Genomic DNA, 13,536 nt, shown 5'->3' with positions numbered 1-13,536 from the left:
AGTCTGTCCGCTCGACAAGAGCAGATGGCTCTTGTGGCATTCTTCAACTCTTTCAAGCTCTCTAGGCGAATAACCACCTTTGATCAATTGGCAGATGGAAAGGCTCTGATGGAGGTATGTGAGAGGGCATCTCCTAGCGCTGGCCGCGACTGACCAAGCCCGACTCAGGTCATGAGCACAGTGTTAGAGCGACAGCTCGCTCTGCTCAGCGTAGATCGCTGACCATGCCCACAGGGACAGCACCCACTTCAAAAGTATCAATTCCAGGGCTACCGGAGCTGTCAACAGTCCCGACAATTGGGTGCTGAAGATGAATACTTTGTGCGTATCTCCACGGAATTTGAGAATGACCTGACGTCAAGTCTGACAGAAAACGGTTGCATCGGCTCTTGCTGTCTTATCGCCTGCCTTCTCCTCATCCATCCTCCCTATCGCTCTCTACACTCCCCGAGCCAGCATTCTCCGCTATAGCCAAATCCCCGAACTCGCCGGAGGGACGGAATGGGCTCGTCCAGCTATCACGCATGTGTCTATCTGTATCCGTTTGGGCCCCCGGAAACGAAAAGGTCATATCGAAGATCCAAGCGCTAGGAGAAGGTCACATGGCCTCTCTGATGAAGAGTATTGAGGGTGTGAGTCGGGCGAGCAATTAGAGATTCGTTCGGTGAGCTGAAACCCTAAGCTTAGATCATGGAGACATTCCCTGATGGCGAAACGGAAGATCGTACAGCTGCTGAAGAACACGAGCGAGCGCCAACGTATGTCTAAGATCACCAGTGACCGCCTGACGCTTCTTACTAACGATACGTAGACCGCCGATAGCTTCGGACTCACAAGTGGCGACAGACACGCTATTACAAGAGAATGATGATCTTCGCGCGCGCTGCGAGCAAATGATGCAGCAGGTGGAGGCACTCTCCAATTCCTTGGTATGAGTCACACTTGACTCGATGTCGTCCCGCTGAGGCATCTTGCAGGACGAGATGAGGACGGAACGAGATGACGCACTTTCGAGATCTAGACCCGACGCCTCTCAGGCTGGAGCAGGACTGCGAAACAGCCAGATGTCATCGTCTCAAGTGGACTCTCTTCGCAACGACTTGTGAGTGAGAAATCTCAGTCTATCGGGGCTAAACCCATCGCACTCAGAGCTAGGGCAGAGGAACATTTAGCAGTAACGGAAGCCGACCTTGAGAAGCAGACGAGAACGGTGACAGAGTTGGAGCGGACAGTGAGGTCACAAAGCGTCCTCTCCAGTATAGGTGCTCATGACATCCAGGTTGAGAATCTCAAGGCTAGAGCCGCAGAAGCTGCTCGTCTGAAAGACCAACTAGACGAGTCAGTCATTCTACTGAGGGATGATCTGACCAGAATTCAGGCATCGCCACACTGCTGAAAAGTTGCGCAAGAGCGAAAATGTGGTCGAGAAGTACAAGAAGAAATTAGATGAATCGGCTGGGTTAAGGAGGGACATGAGAGTGCGTATCCGATGAGTCGGTATACTGAACATCATAGGTGCTCGAGGAAGAGAACGCCACCCTCGTGAATCGAAATAATGCTCTGGAAGCCGAATCTCAGCGCGCGGGATCATCCAGCACGCTGGCAGATATCTACAAATCTCAGTTGGAGGCCTCGGAGTCTAGAGTCCGAGAGCAGGACGAAAAGGTAAGAAGGAGGCATTACTCGCTGAGGCTGGCTCACCTAGGCAGATAAACGAACTTTCGGTTCAGCTGGAGAGTAACCGTGCAGAACTAGTTGAACTAGAGGAAGCCCATGCTCGGGACCGCGAAGAGTTGCAACTCCATCAAGAACGCGCGAGAGAGCTTGAGCTTGGAGCATTTCCCATGCGGCGTGATGGGTCCAGGGGTACACTGTTGGACGAGGCTGGGAACACGACTTTGGATGAGGAAATCGGAGCAGTGGACGTGGACACGCCGGGCGAAACCAAGACAGAGTGCGTCTACGTATCTCATTGCTCTAAGCGGAGGTACTAACGAGTCCAGCTTGAGGTTAAGGATTAAGGCTCTGGAACGGCAGATCGAAGAACAACGGCCTACCGAGACTGATAGCGCAAAGCTGTCGGCGATCAAGCAGCTGTTGGCGGACGCCAATAAGTCCCGAAACCGATATCAAGCAGAGTACCTGGAAGAGCACCGGTCAGCTCTGCGTCTTCAAGCGACTTTGGACAAGATTAGGTCTGCTCCTGGCGGAGACGCCGCGCAGAGTGTGATGGCCTTGAGAGAGAGGCTGGACGAACTGAGTAGTGAGAAGGACACATTGCTCAGGGATGCGCAAGCAGCCGCTGTGGAGCGGGAAGAGACGGACAAGAAGCTCCGCGCAGTATTGACAGATTGTGCGTACATCTTCAACTTGTTCTTCCGGCTGACCTTCACTAGTGAGTCTGGTCGATAAAGACAAGCAGGAGCAATTACGAGGTGAGTCTCAGAGCTCGAGATGAGCTCATGCATGCCAAGCTCTGCGCGAGAGCGTCTCTTCAGAAGCTGGGGAATCAGATGCACAGGTGTTGGCCCTCAGAGATCAGGTATCAAGCCTCAGAGAGAAGGAGAAGACTCATTTAGAGGAAATTAACCGGCTCTTGTCTGACAAGATCGACCTCCAATCTGCTGGTATCTCGCAACGCGAGAAAGCGTTGGATCGCGAGAAGGAGTTCAGGTGAATCTATCTCATCTTCCCTTCCCTTCAGATGAGGGTGTCTGATCCGCCGCAGTGATATCCGGGCTGCGCTAGCCTCAAGTGAAGTCTCATCAGAGGTCCGACAGAAAATCACAGCAATCCATGATCGCAATGCCCGTCTCGACGAGGAAGTAAGAAGGCTCTCGGCGAAGCTGGAGAAGGCGGAAAACGTGAGCGGGGCAGAAAGTTTGACCTAGGTGCTAATATTGCTTGCAGGATCCTCTGATGTCCCCCACGAGCGGAGTGAAGGTGAGCATCACATACATTCTGCGTTACCGATCCTCAAATGTTGCAGAGCCCGTTCAGCGAAGACGGAAGAGGGGACTCCCAAACCAAGATAGATGTCTTGAAGGAGAAGTTACAGCGGGCGAGGGTTTGTTCTGCAAATTTCATTGAGGGACCCCGGCTGATACCTCTTGAAGCATACCAATGCCGCTCTGGAAAGGCGTTATCGCCTGGAACAGCAGCTCATGCTTTCCGCGTGGCACGAGCTCGGCGCCCGAACAGTCAGAGATCATATCACGGCTGCGGGAGTGCGCAGAGTTGCTTCCAAACCTACGCCGACGAGCTGGCTTGGGAGGCAACGGAAGCATGTGAGTTGAAAGGGGGGCGATATGGACTGATTTGGTATAGCAAGAGGATGCGTCATTCGTAAGTCGATGATGCGACAGAAGAGGTCAGATTGTTGACACCGGGCTAGACACGTATATGATTCCTTGTCGGATAGTATTCTGCAATCTTGTTGTCATCTTCTTCAGCGGAATCTGGGCGACCACTCATGAAGACTGCAGATTGAGTTGCGAACCTTTCGCAGCATCACCTCCCGGCCGATCACCGTCCTTTGAGACCCCGTTTCAGCTCTCCTTTGATTCGCCTTACAGAGATGATCCTCGCGTATGTTCTTCACTTGAACTGTCCCTCTAGTTCACAGCGATTGATCCAAGCGCACCTGAATATGCCCTCCGAAAACGGCGAAGCTCGTCGTTCGAGCTCAAGATCAAGAAGTTCATCAAGTGGGGCTAGAATGCGATCTCAAGACAGTGGTGCTGCCAAAGCAGCGAAACAAGCCAAAAAAGCTGTATCGGAAGTTACGGACACCGCTGGCAAAGTAAGCAAAGCGGTTGGCGATGCTGTTGGCGGGGCCGTCGATGCATTAGGAGGTGTAAGTGGTGCCATATCGGCCAAGAGCTAAACAGTATGTAGTGGGGTCAGCTGGACCGACATGTGAGCTTGTGGACACATCGTGTTTGCGAGCGAGCTGATAGGGGTCGTGTAGATCCGGCATTACAACCCTACTTTCTACGAGTTCGCTGCGAGCTCTTTCCTGAAGCGTTTCGGCGCCACGAGCAAAGCGTCAAAATTCCTCTTGCTCCTCGTGGCACTGGGCGTGATCCAGTCGTGAGTCAATGCAGAGCGATTCCTGTTTCAGCTGATCTATTCATTGCGTGCAGGACTCTTCCTCTGTTCGCTTGGCCTCTGGATTACTTTGCCCGGCTATTGTCATTTGTCTTCCTCTTCAATACTGGACATGACCTTCTCAAGAAGGGTTGGGGCTCAGGATCCGACACCGACGCCATGAAAGTCAAGTCATTTCTCACACTTTACCTCTTGGTCTCATTACTCGAGATGGTTCCAATGTTCCTCTTCGATACGACGTACCATTTCGGAGCCTTGTGGACGTTCCTATTGCCCATGGCGTTGTTCATTACGCCTAATAAATCTAATCCCAAGGAGACACTAGCTGTATGGATTGCCGACTCTATCTTTGCGCAGGTCTCGAATGTACTGGATAGTGTGGTGCCAGATGGTTTCGTGGTGAGCTTTCTACCATGAGGGGAAGTTGAACCATACTGACGATTGTTCAGGGATCGGACCAAACCACTGCCTTTCTATCTGCTGGTATCTTGGCACTCTTACTGTGAGCTCCGACGTCTAGCCTAGATGCACCAATTGAAGGTTGACTCATCCAGCTGGGCCGGGATCCTCGGCTCGACAGGATCGTATATTGTGGTCTTTGTCGTGCTTATGGGCGCTACAACTCATCATGTTGGGAAAGAGTACATCTCAGCGAAAGACTCCTCATCAGGATTCAGCAAACAAATGACAATCTGGCATAATCTTATGGCTATCTGGCTTTGGCGATACTTGGTTTCAGCTGTTGAAGGGTTGCATATACCCGGAGTGATATCTGTTCTCGGGTGGATCCAGTACCATCTGCCGACTTATTTCCTGTGGATGACAGCTATCTTCTTCGGCATGTTGTTGACTCAAAAAACTGCTTCTTCCAGCAAGGTGAGTGGGGAACTCCGGAACCAAGGGGCAGATGTTCACGAGGGATATCTTACAGCGCGCCGATACATGGTACGCCAAATGGTTCACTCGAAAATCCTCCCCGCGAAACTCACCTGCCGAGGGATCCGCTGAGTCTGCCTCTGGAAAGTCTAGGTCTAGCTCGCGTCCATCATCCTCGAGTAGGGATGGACAACGCTCACGATCATCTTCGGAGAAGCGAAAGTAATCCTCCCACCTCTTGTAGCCTCCCAATGCCACACAACCTACATACTCCAAAATTGCCACATTGAGCCATTTGCGGAGATGTCCGCCGTGTATTCCAATTGGGAATGCTGCAGCAGACTCTTTGCGAACTCTTTGGTTTGCTTCTTTGAATCTCCACTTTGGTTCGCCTTCTCACGGCCTCGACCACAAGGTCCTGACTTGAAGTCTCCTCGTACTGTTCATACTTGCCGAGATCTTTCGGGTTCATTCCAAAGCCCGATTCGTGGACTGGATCGTCCACGACCACACATCTGCCCATCATCCACTCATTGAAGGCTGCTTCCGCTGTTGTATCTAGATCCCTTTCTAGACGTCAGATCTCGACTGTGGAGGACGCGGAGGAATTTGACCTCTTACCTCTATCTTATAATCGACCACACGAGGAGCAGGGGAGCATCAAGCTTGGCGAAGAAGCGGATCAGACGCTTATCTGGACCTGGCGGTCGGAACGTTTAGCCAGAAGAGGAGATAGGATGAAATTTGGGTAAGTGTATCGTCGAGGCCGGTGGAGGCAAAGGTCGTATAACAGCCTTGCGGGACAAACGTTGGGATACATTCCGACGAAGCGCTTCAGCAGCCGAGGCGCCGCGCCTTTCCTTGAATCTTGAGAGTGTGGAACGATGGACTGATCACATTGCAGTACCCTCTTGGAGCTCAACAGCAACATTGAATGGTGGAATTACTATGTCGAGTGAGCACATCCATATCTCAGGTGCCTGGATCAGAGCTGACATGCACAGCTATGATGCTTTGAAGAAGCTATTTCCATCCACACCACTTGATCCGTCGTACCTTGCAACTCAGAGTCGTGAATCATCCTCCCTCCTCCCAACTGCCAGGCAACGAAGTACTGGCAAATGGGCTTCTCCAGAGGATTTCAGAAAGGCTTTGGACTCAGAAAGGGAGAAAGTGGAGACGTTCTACAGATCCAAGGAGGCAGAGTTCGTTCGCGCTGTGGAGCTGCTCGAGGAAGAGATTGCCGCCTTGGAGTATCGAGATCTCGGCGCGGACGATGTGATCAAAGAGGTTGATGAGGAGGACGAGGAAGGTCCGGAGGACGACGATGATGTCGAAGCTAGGGGAGAATCTGATCAACTCATCTCACCACGGTATCGCCGGACATCTGCTCGACCTCGATTCAAACCACGGGCGAGTCTGTTTGGCCGATTCACTAGCCCTTTCAAAGCTCGTCGCTCAGCGAATCTTTCAACTCACGAGACCGATATTCTCGAAGCCTCCGTTGGCAGGCAATCTCGTCTGGCCCCTCCCGGACACGGAATGACTGCCTCGGTATCCACTTTAGGTGCGGGAGAACCAGTGTCGCCAAGTCTACAAGGCAGTAGGACAATGCCGAAACGTCGAGCTCCTTCTTCTGATCATGATTCCGCCGAGGATCGAATGTTAGCTGCGGAAAGAAGAACGTCGATGTCTTCCAACTCGTCTCATGAACGTGACATTTGGACCACTCGAACTCATCTGTCGCTCGGACTGGTGGAAATGGACCCAGATATGGTACCCGACTTTGCACGCCATACTTTGGCCTCTACAGAGAATAGGGAGAATGGAGAGGCTCATGAGGATAACGAAGAGCATCCCGTCTTCGTTTGGACCGCGAGTCATGATCGTGCAACTGTGCTTCGCATTGGATTCAAGAAGCGAATCAGTGCTGTTTGGTTGGACGTTTACTCGCTCAAGCAGTATGTGGATCTGAACCTGACGGCGTTTGAGAAGATCCTGAAAAAGTGAGTGCCAATGACATTTATGCGACTCCATCCTGACGTATTCATAGATATGACAAGAACACCAACTCCAAGGTGAGCTAAGACATCTTTTCGAGTTATTCAAGCTCAGCTAGTTTCTAGCTCAAGAAGGAGTATGTCTCTCAAGAAGTCCTCCAGTCATACCCTTGGCAATCGTCGACTCGTGAGAGCCTCGACACACTCCTCGCCAGAATTCTCTTCCTCTACCGTCGAGTCGCTGTGGCCGGCGATGAAGACCTGGCCAAAGAGCAGCTGCGTTCTCAGCTCAGAGAGAAAGTCGTAGTGGACAGGGAGACTGTCTGGTCACAGATGGTTTCTGGTCGTCGAGAAGGCATTTTCAGATCAGTCGAGCAGGACGTCGACCATCCGGCATTTGGATCAGCAAACGTTGAGAAGAAGCATTCTATTTTGACGACGAAGAGTCTCATCTTTGCTTTCGCCCTTGCGGTCTTGATCGGGATCGTCCTCATACAGCCCTTCCCGAGTATCCCGGAAAGTAATTGCTTGGCCATGCTTGTATTCTGTACGATTCTCTGGGCCACCGAGGTGAGCCGATTGTCCAGAAGATCTATTCGACAGCTGACCGTATCAGGCCATTCCCTTGTTTGTGACTTCTCTGGCCGTTCCATTGCTTGTTGTCTTTTTGCGTGTTCTGAAGGATACCAGCGGCGAGACTGGAGCGCGGATGACGGCTGCAAATGCGACCAAGTGAGTTACGCGATCCAGACAGTTGAGACATACAGCTGAACCCAGCAGATACATTTTCTCCCAGATGTTCTCGCCAACCATCATGCTCCTGATTGGAGGGTTCACCATTGCCGCCGTTCTTTCCAAAACCCGACTGGATGTCATGACTGCCACTCGAGTCCTCAACGCAGCTGGTACCAAACCGAGCGTGGTGCTGTTAGTTTTGATGTTCGTAGCGACATTCGCCAGTATGTGGATATCCAACGTCGCTGCGCCGACGTTATGTTACGCTCTTGTCAAGCCGATCCTGGAAGAGCTACATCCAAAGTCAAACTTTTCAAAATGTCTCATTATCGCCATTGCTTTAGCTTCCAACATTGGAGGTCAAGCTTCACCAATCTCTTCGCCTCAAAATCTCATTGCTCTTGGATCTATGAGTCCTCCCCTATCCTGGATCGAATGGTTTGCCATCTCCATACCCGTCGCGGGAAGCTCTGTCGTTGCTATCTGGGCGTTCCTGCACGTCAACTACAAGTGGGAAACCGATCTCGTCATTCCAAAGATGAGAAAGAACACCGACTCCCTGAGCAAGACGCACTACTTTGTCCTGTTCATCAGTGGCTTGACCATTGCCCTCTGGTGCGCCGAGAAGAGCATGGAGGGAGTAGTAGGTGATATGGGAGTGATAGCAATCATTCCGCTGTTGGCTTTCTTCGGAACCGGTATCTTGTCAAAGGTTGGTCCTTAGTCTCGTCTTCCCCTTGCCTATGCAATACTGACGAGCGGTGCCTCACAGGAAGACTTCCATTCGTTCCATTGGTCCATTGTGTTCCTCGCCATGGGAGGTATCGCCCTCGGCAAAGCCACACTTTCTTCGGGATTGCTGGACGATTTGGACCGCGTCTTGGAAAAGCTGGTAGAGGGTATGGGCTTGTACTCTATCTTGATCATCTTTTCCATCATCGCTTTGGTCATTGCCACTTTGTGAGCCTCTGCCTTTTCGATTGTGTGATGCTGATTTTCTCTTGAACAGTATCTCTCATACTATTGCTGCGGTGCTTCTAGTGCCAATAGCAACGAGGATCGGGGACTCGCTGAACGAGCCTCATCCCAGATTGTTGATCATGGTGAGAGCTCAGCGCAACGTTGTTGAGTAATCCCGCTGAGATCGTCGCTCATTAGGCAACCGCCTTGATCTGTTCCGCTGGTATGGGTCTGCCGGTCTCTGGCTTTCCGAATATGACGGCGTGAGTGTCTGCTCTGGGCAAGGGCTATCCAGCTGTGGGGGTGTAGGACTCATTGGTACCCGCAGGATCACCCAAGAGAATAAATTGGGCCAGCGGTTCATTGGCGCAAGCGATTTCTTGAAGAATGGTATCCCGGCGTCAATCTTGACGGGGTTTGTGAGTGCCAGGGTTGCCTGCATTGCAAAGTCTAACAGGCTATAGATCATCGTCACCGTTGGCTATGCCATCATGAGGGGCTTGGGGTGAGCTGCTTGTGCATCAAGTCTGACATTGGCTGACACCCGTCGTCCTCTTTAGTCTGTAGCCCCGGTGCATTGTTTCCTACGAGGATCTATTGGGCACTGAGGAGTGGCGTGTCATACCGGTGTCATATAGAAGTTACACATATGTCTCTCTCATGCATAAGCGAGGTCTACGACCCCACTGGTAATCATCATCCAAGTCTCCAACCATTTCACCCTGCTCTCTTGCTCTTGCTTTGAGACTGGACGAGTGTCCGAGCGAGGCTCCGCCTCCAAGACTTCATCCACGGCCGAGGCGATCTGACATGGATGTATGCCCCATGCTATTTGACCAGTGGATGGATGTTCAGTCTGTTGAATGAGTGGGAAGGGAGAGTGAGGATCAAGTAAGAGGACGTCGAGTCGAGTTTCGTCCTCGTTATCGCCCACGGGAAGAGGTTGGATCTGAGCGTTAGGACGGAGGATAGCAGTGGCGATGAGCGAGGTGAGCGACAGTGGCGCGCCATCTGGAAAGTGGAGGGTTCCAGCTTCAATGTTTGATGACAGTGACAGTGACGACGGACGACGGACGACTCACTCGAATCCCAAGCTCGGATCAAAAGCTGAGGAACGCGATATGTTCGAGAATAGACGATATGCTGTTCGATCTCTATCTTTTCTCTCTTGTTGGTCATCACCGCGGGTGGGTCATGTCTATCGCTTCGGGTCGAGCCAGCAGTCTTCCTTATCAAGTGCCGATGTTCACTCGGATCCTCATCTTCCTCTTCGTTCTCTGAATCGTCATTTCCCTCCAGAGGAGATTCATCATCATGATCCTCGTTGTCATTGTCATGAGTGAATTTGCTCGAGTTGATCATTTCAACGTATCGTGTCATTCGTCTGCAAAGGTACCCATGATGTCGTACTCCCTGTAACAGCGTGTCATATCTCTTTCGCTGTGCAAAAGACTGAGTGACGAACCTTTTTTGGATGCTCTTGCCACCTCCAACCCCTGTTCGTCCTTGATGGACCGGGGTCTGCACTCCCATGACCTTTGTATCGCTCAATGAAAGCTTTTGCAGCCAACTCGAAATCCTCATGGGTCTCAAATGAGACTGAGACCGAATCGCCAAAGCCTCGCTCGTCGTCACCTGCACCTCGTCAGCGCCGACTCAATTCGGAGGAAAGTTAAACAAATGCATGCGTGGGATGAGTATGCAGATCTTTTGAAGTCGTCTCCAAGGCAAAGCAAGTGTTGCCAGATCATTTCACTAACTTTTGGCATCGTCCCTTTCTTTCTTGTCGTTCTCTCCGGCATCGTCTCCGTCCTCCGTTTCATCGTTGGTCTGCGTCTGCTCGCTGGAGCCTTCACCATTTTGATCGACGCTCATTTCTTCGATTTCGGCCATCTTGGCCGTTGGACTGCCCATGATGGTGTGTCCAACTACCATTCGCTTGCCTCCTACGCGGACGGAATCGTGTTGTTCATCCGCAGGTATCGAGACAGGCTCAGCGACCAGCGCTCCATCATTGAATTGGATCAGGAGACCATCGTGTGGTCCACCTTCGGTCGGAGGACCAAGCTGAACGGGTCGTTGACCTTCCACTCCCTAAATGAATCAGTCCGAGTTATCCCTGGGTTGGCCAGAGACACCCACAGACGTCCGCCGAGAAAGAGCACCTAGAGCGTGGATCGTGGACCTGTGGCGCTCGATAATCCCCCCTACGACATCTTCAGCTCTTCGGAGGAGGAGGCTAGGGAAGAAGGGACTCACGCATGACAGCGCCGGTGCCGGCTCGCTTGGCGATCTTGCGTGATCGATTGTCTTGGTACCGATCGGTTTCATCTACCTGACAATGTCAGTTTTTCACAATCTAAACTTCTCACGATTTCCTCTCCAATAATCCTACGGTATAGGTCAGTTTGTGTGTGACTTCAGCCGGTGGCAACAACTCACTCCTCGATCAGGTCCTCCACTGCAACCGCAGAGTCAGAAAAGGCACCAACCTTGATCGACGGTGCCACTCACAACTAACAATACCCAGCGCTCCGCCACGTCCTCCCGGCGTCTCACTGATGAGCAGAAGATGCGCTCGACCGGTTTGGAAATAATCGAGAGCCTGGAAGCAGTTGATAGTGGGTTTGGCCTCGGGCAGAGGTAATAGATTGAATTTAGATACAGGCCACTGGTCCTCGGGATTGTATGTGATGAGCTGAAGCGGTCAGCTCATCCTCTTTCCGGACAATGGAGGCCTACCCGTTTGACAAGAAGCATGCCTGTGAAGTTGTACTTCTGGCCTGGCTCGTGAATGGGAATTCTGGAGAAACCTGAAAGGAGAATCTGATCTACAGTCTCATGGTCCAGTACTTTATCCGAGGGCAGGGTGAGACAATCTTTGATGGGCGTCATGATTTCTTGAACGTGTTTCTCGTTGAGCGACAATACACCATTGAGAATACCAATCTAGTATGATGTCAGAAAATGCTCGGGCAGTTTGTCTGTACTGACCTCGTCGTCACGAAGAGGCTCTTCACCTTCACGGTGAAATTGCAAGAAGCTCTTGAGTTCCGCCTTCTTATACCTGTCATGAGGTCAGAATTGGACACATTTACGAATCTGAATGAGCTCACGTATGACCCTCTTCGTGACCTAGAACATAATCGAGCAGTTTTGCGATCGGGTAGGCGATAGGGAAGAAGAGAATCATAAGGGCAAATACGAATGGAGCGCACGCTCCACCGATCCGTAGACCATATCGTACACAGACCTTTGAAAATGTGAGCTGTAGTCATCGTCAATGCATTTGGAAGCTCACCGCCTGGGGAATGATTTCGCCGAAGATGACAATCATAGTCGTAGAGACGATGACCGCGGCGAGACCACCGCCGAGCACATCGTCCAGGAAGATTGGAAGAGATTCATTGACGATCTGATGGGACTTTCAGCTCTCCTCCTCTCCAAACCGGACGAAATCGACTTGCGACATTTCCCAGCAACAGCACCACCAAAACCCAATGCCTCCCTCTGGCCAAGAGTCTCAAGACTTTGGACGCTGCTTTTCTCTCCTTTGCATCGTCAGAAGAGGTAGACAAGACTCTCAGATTCAGATCATCAGACCCCATCAAAGCGAGAGTCAATCTATGAAGTCAACGCTCGTCCTGCCTTGGTGACGTATGACCTGCACCAAGGGTAAACTCACCCTGCAAAGACACCCCCCAGGAGGACCAAGGCGACACTCAGACCCAGCTTCCACCAGAACGCAGGACTGTCAGGTGGATCCTCAGGTTCGATCGGTTTATCTTCATCCGCAGCCATCATCATCACCATCGCACTTGAACTCAACCATCCTGCAGACTTGGCAAACGATTGACCTGCCGGTCGAGCCAGAGATATAGGTAGAGATAGGAGTCTGGAGATAGAGAGGATCAGAGGGATGGTGGAGATACCTCGTCGCTGTCTGATCAGAGCCATCGTTGTGCTCTTTATCTCTCAGAGCAGGACACTTTGGTCGACGTGGTTCTGGTTCGACGATTGGAGAACGTCGATGTCATTTTTGGCCCAGAAAAGGTTCCAGGCGCTGGAGCCGGTAAAAAGATGCTTAAAAATGTATTACGTCATCTTCAAAGGTCTCCAAGCCCGGACCTACGGGCGAAGATGATCCGAGCGCGACTGATCTTTTTGTTTTCAATTTGTTTTGGCTGTTCTCTTCGAAGTGAAATGATTTGATCATGTTCATCTTTCATGACATGCTCACAAACGATACCGGCTTCAGCTAAATGGCGGAAAGGTCCTTCGTTCGTGTAGCTTGCTGAGTTATACTCAGTATCCCTGCTCTCACGTCATGTCGTCCTGCAACCCTGAACCATCCCTGCCCTTCTCTCTCCCCGTAACTCACCTCACCATCGCTGCTGCTGCTGCAAGCGGGCCTGATAGACCACAGCTCAGACTAAAGATTGCCCCTCGTCTACTCATGAATCGTCCGCCCCTTTCTCTGAAGCTGAATGGCGGTCACTTGGAAGAGCTGATCGACGTGGTCCTGCCCATCGGTGGCAGAGTGAAGGTGGCAGTGAAGATAGACGAGAAGGGCTTGGGTCTGCTGCAGACCCCAGACATGAATGACGAGTTCCAGAATCTAGTGTTAGATATCGTGAGGGATACACTCATATGTGTGGGTTTCTCCATGGTACTTCATTTCACAGCTCATCGAAGGACCAGAATGGTACATATATCGGCTTACTGGACATTCCTCATGGCAGTACCGACACGGCTTCAATCTCATCTTACCCTGTTCCTCCCTCCTCGAGCCTTTCACTTTCCCTGTCCGCCGCTCAACCCACATGCTCACCGCTTAACTCTCATCTCATATCTC

General features: G+C 51.5%; 3 protein-coding genes across 3 annotated transcripts; 2 read left to right on the top strand and 1 right to left on the bottom strand.

Moving 5' to 3' along the window:
- Positions 1-24: 24 nt before the first annotated feature.
- On the top strand, positions 25-3,406 carry BD324DRAFT_649911 (protein-nucleus import-related protein; the record flags this gene model as incomplete). Its single annotated transcript, XM_022018061.1, has 21 exons — positions 25-114; positions 169-182; positions 235-321; positions 371-632; positions 688-758; positions 812-929; positions 978-1,102; positions 1,150-1,231; positions 1,280-1,338; positions 1,379-1,478; positions 1,516-1,665; positions 1,710-1,954; positions 2,004-2,353; positions 2,397-2,435; positions 2,475-2,673; positions 2,729-2,864; positions 2,911-2,943; positions 2,990-3,067; positions 3,117-3,287; positions 3,328-3,345; positions 3,395-3,406. The coding sequence occupies 21 exons, from the start codon at positions 25-27 to the stop codon at positions 3,404-3,406; spliced, it is 2,439 nt and encodes an 812-aa protein (XP_021872469.1).
- Positions 3,407-3,649: 243 nt separating this feature from the next.
- BD324DRAFT_649910 (SPX domain-domain-containing protein) lies at positions 3,650-9,190 on the top strand (the record flags this gene model as incomplete). The annotated part of the gene is made up of 19 exons (XM_022018060.1): positions 3,650-3,856; positions 3,898-3,918; positions 3,971-4,092; positions 4,146-4,509; positions 4,560-4,612; positions 4,665-4,986; positions 5,042-5,208; positions 5,561-5,734; positions 5,891-5,941; positions 5,991-6,992; positions 7,040-7,064; positions 7,113-7,556; positions 7,603-7,718; positions 7,767-8,433; positions 8,494-8,681; positions 8,731-8,824; positions 8,880-8,944; positions 9,010-9,100; positions 9,146-9,190. 19 exons carry the CDS (start codon positions 3,650-3,652, stop codon positions 9,188-9,190), a joined length of 4,218 nt encoding a protein of 1,405 aa, XP_021872468.1.
- Positions 9,164-12,714, bottom strand: BD324DRAFT_621300 (hypothetical protein). The gene is made up of 15 exons (XM_022015371.1): positions 12,367-12,714; positions 12,149-12,305; positions 11,983-12,096; positions 11,798-11,934; positions 11,676-11,748; positions 11,424-11,630; positions 11,196-11,379; positions 11,124-11,142; positions 11,054-11,072; positions 10,941-11,016; positions 10,824-10,888; positions 10,442-10,775; positions 10,147-10,316; positions 9,764-10,094; positions 9,164-9,692 (listed from the first exon to the last, which is right to left on the bottom strand). Exons 1-15 carry the CDS (start codon positions 12,636-12,638, stop codon positions 9,340-9,342), a joined length of 2,511 nt encoding a protein of 836 aa, XP_021872467.1. The 5' UTR covers positions 12,639-12,714; the 3' UTR covers positions 9,164-9,339.
- Between the last annotated feature and the right edge of the window lie 822 nt (positions 12,715-13,536).

Source organism: Kockovaella imperatae (genome assembly GCF_002102565.1).
Source record: "Kockovaella imperatae strain NRRL Y-17943 chromosome Unknown BD324scaffold_4, whole genome shotgun sequence".
In the NCBI taxonomy this organism is placed as follows: Eukaryota; Fungi; Basidiomycota; class Tremellomycetes; order Tremellales; family Cuniculitremaceae; genus Kockovaella; species Kockovaella imperatae.
This window is presented reverse-complemented; position numbering and strand designations above follow the sequence as displayed.

What these genes read in the sequence shown, in the direction of transcription:
- BD324DRAFT_621300 (XM_022015371.1), bottom strand. Translation starts at nt 12,638, where the DNA reads ATGGCTCTGATCAGACAGCGACGAGGTATCTCCACCATCCCTCTGATC. An exon ending in GGTCACGAAGAGGGTCATAC is followed by an intron (nt 11,749 to 11,797) that starts GTGAGCTCATTC and finishes ACCTCATGACAG; the next exon opens with GTATAAGAAGGCGGAACTCA. An exon ending in AGAAAGGGACGATGCCAAAA is followed by an intron (nt 10,317 to 10,441) that starts GTTAGTGAAATG and finishes GACGAGGTGCAG; the next exon opens with GTGACGACGAGCGAGGCTTT.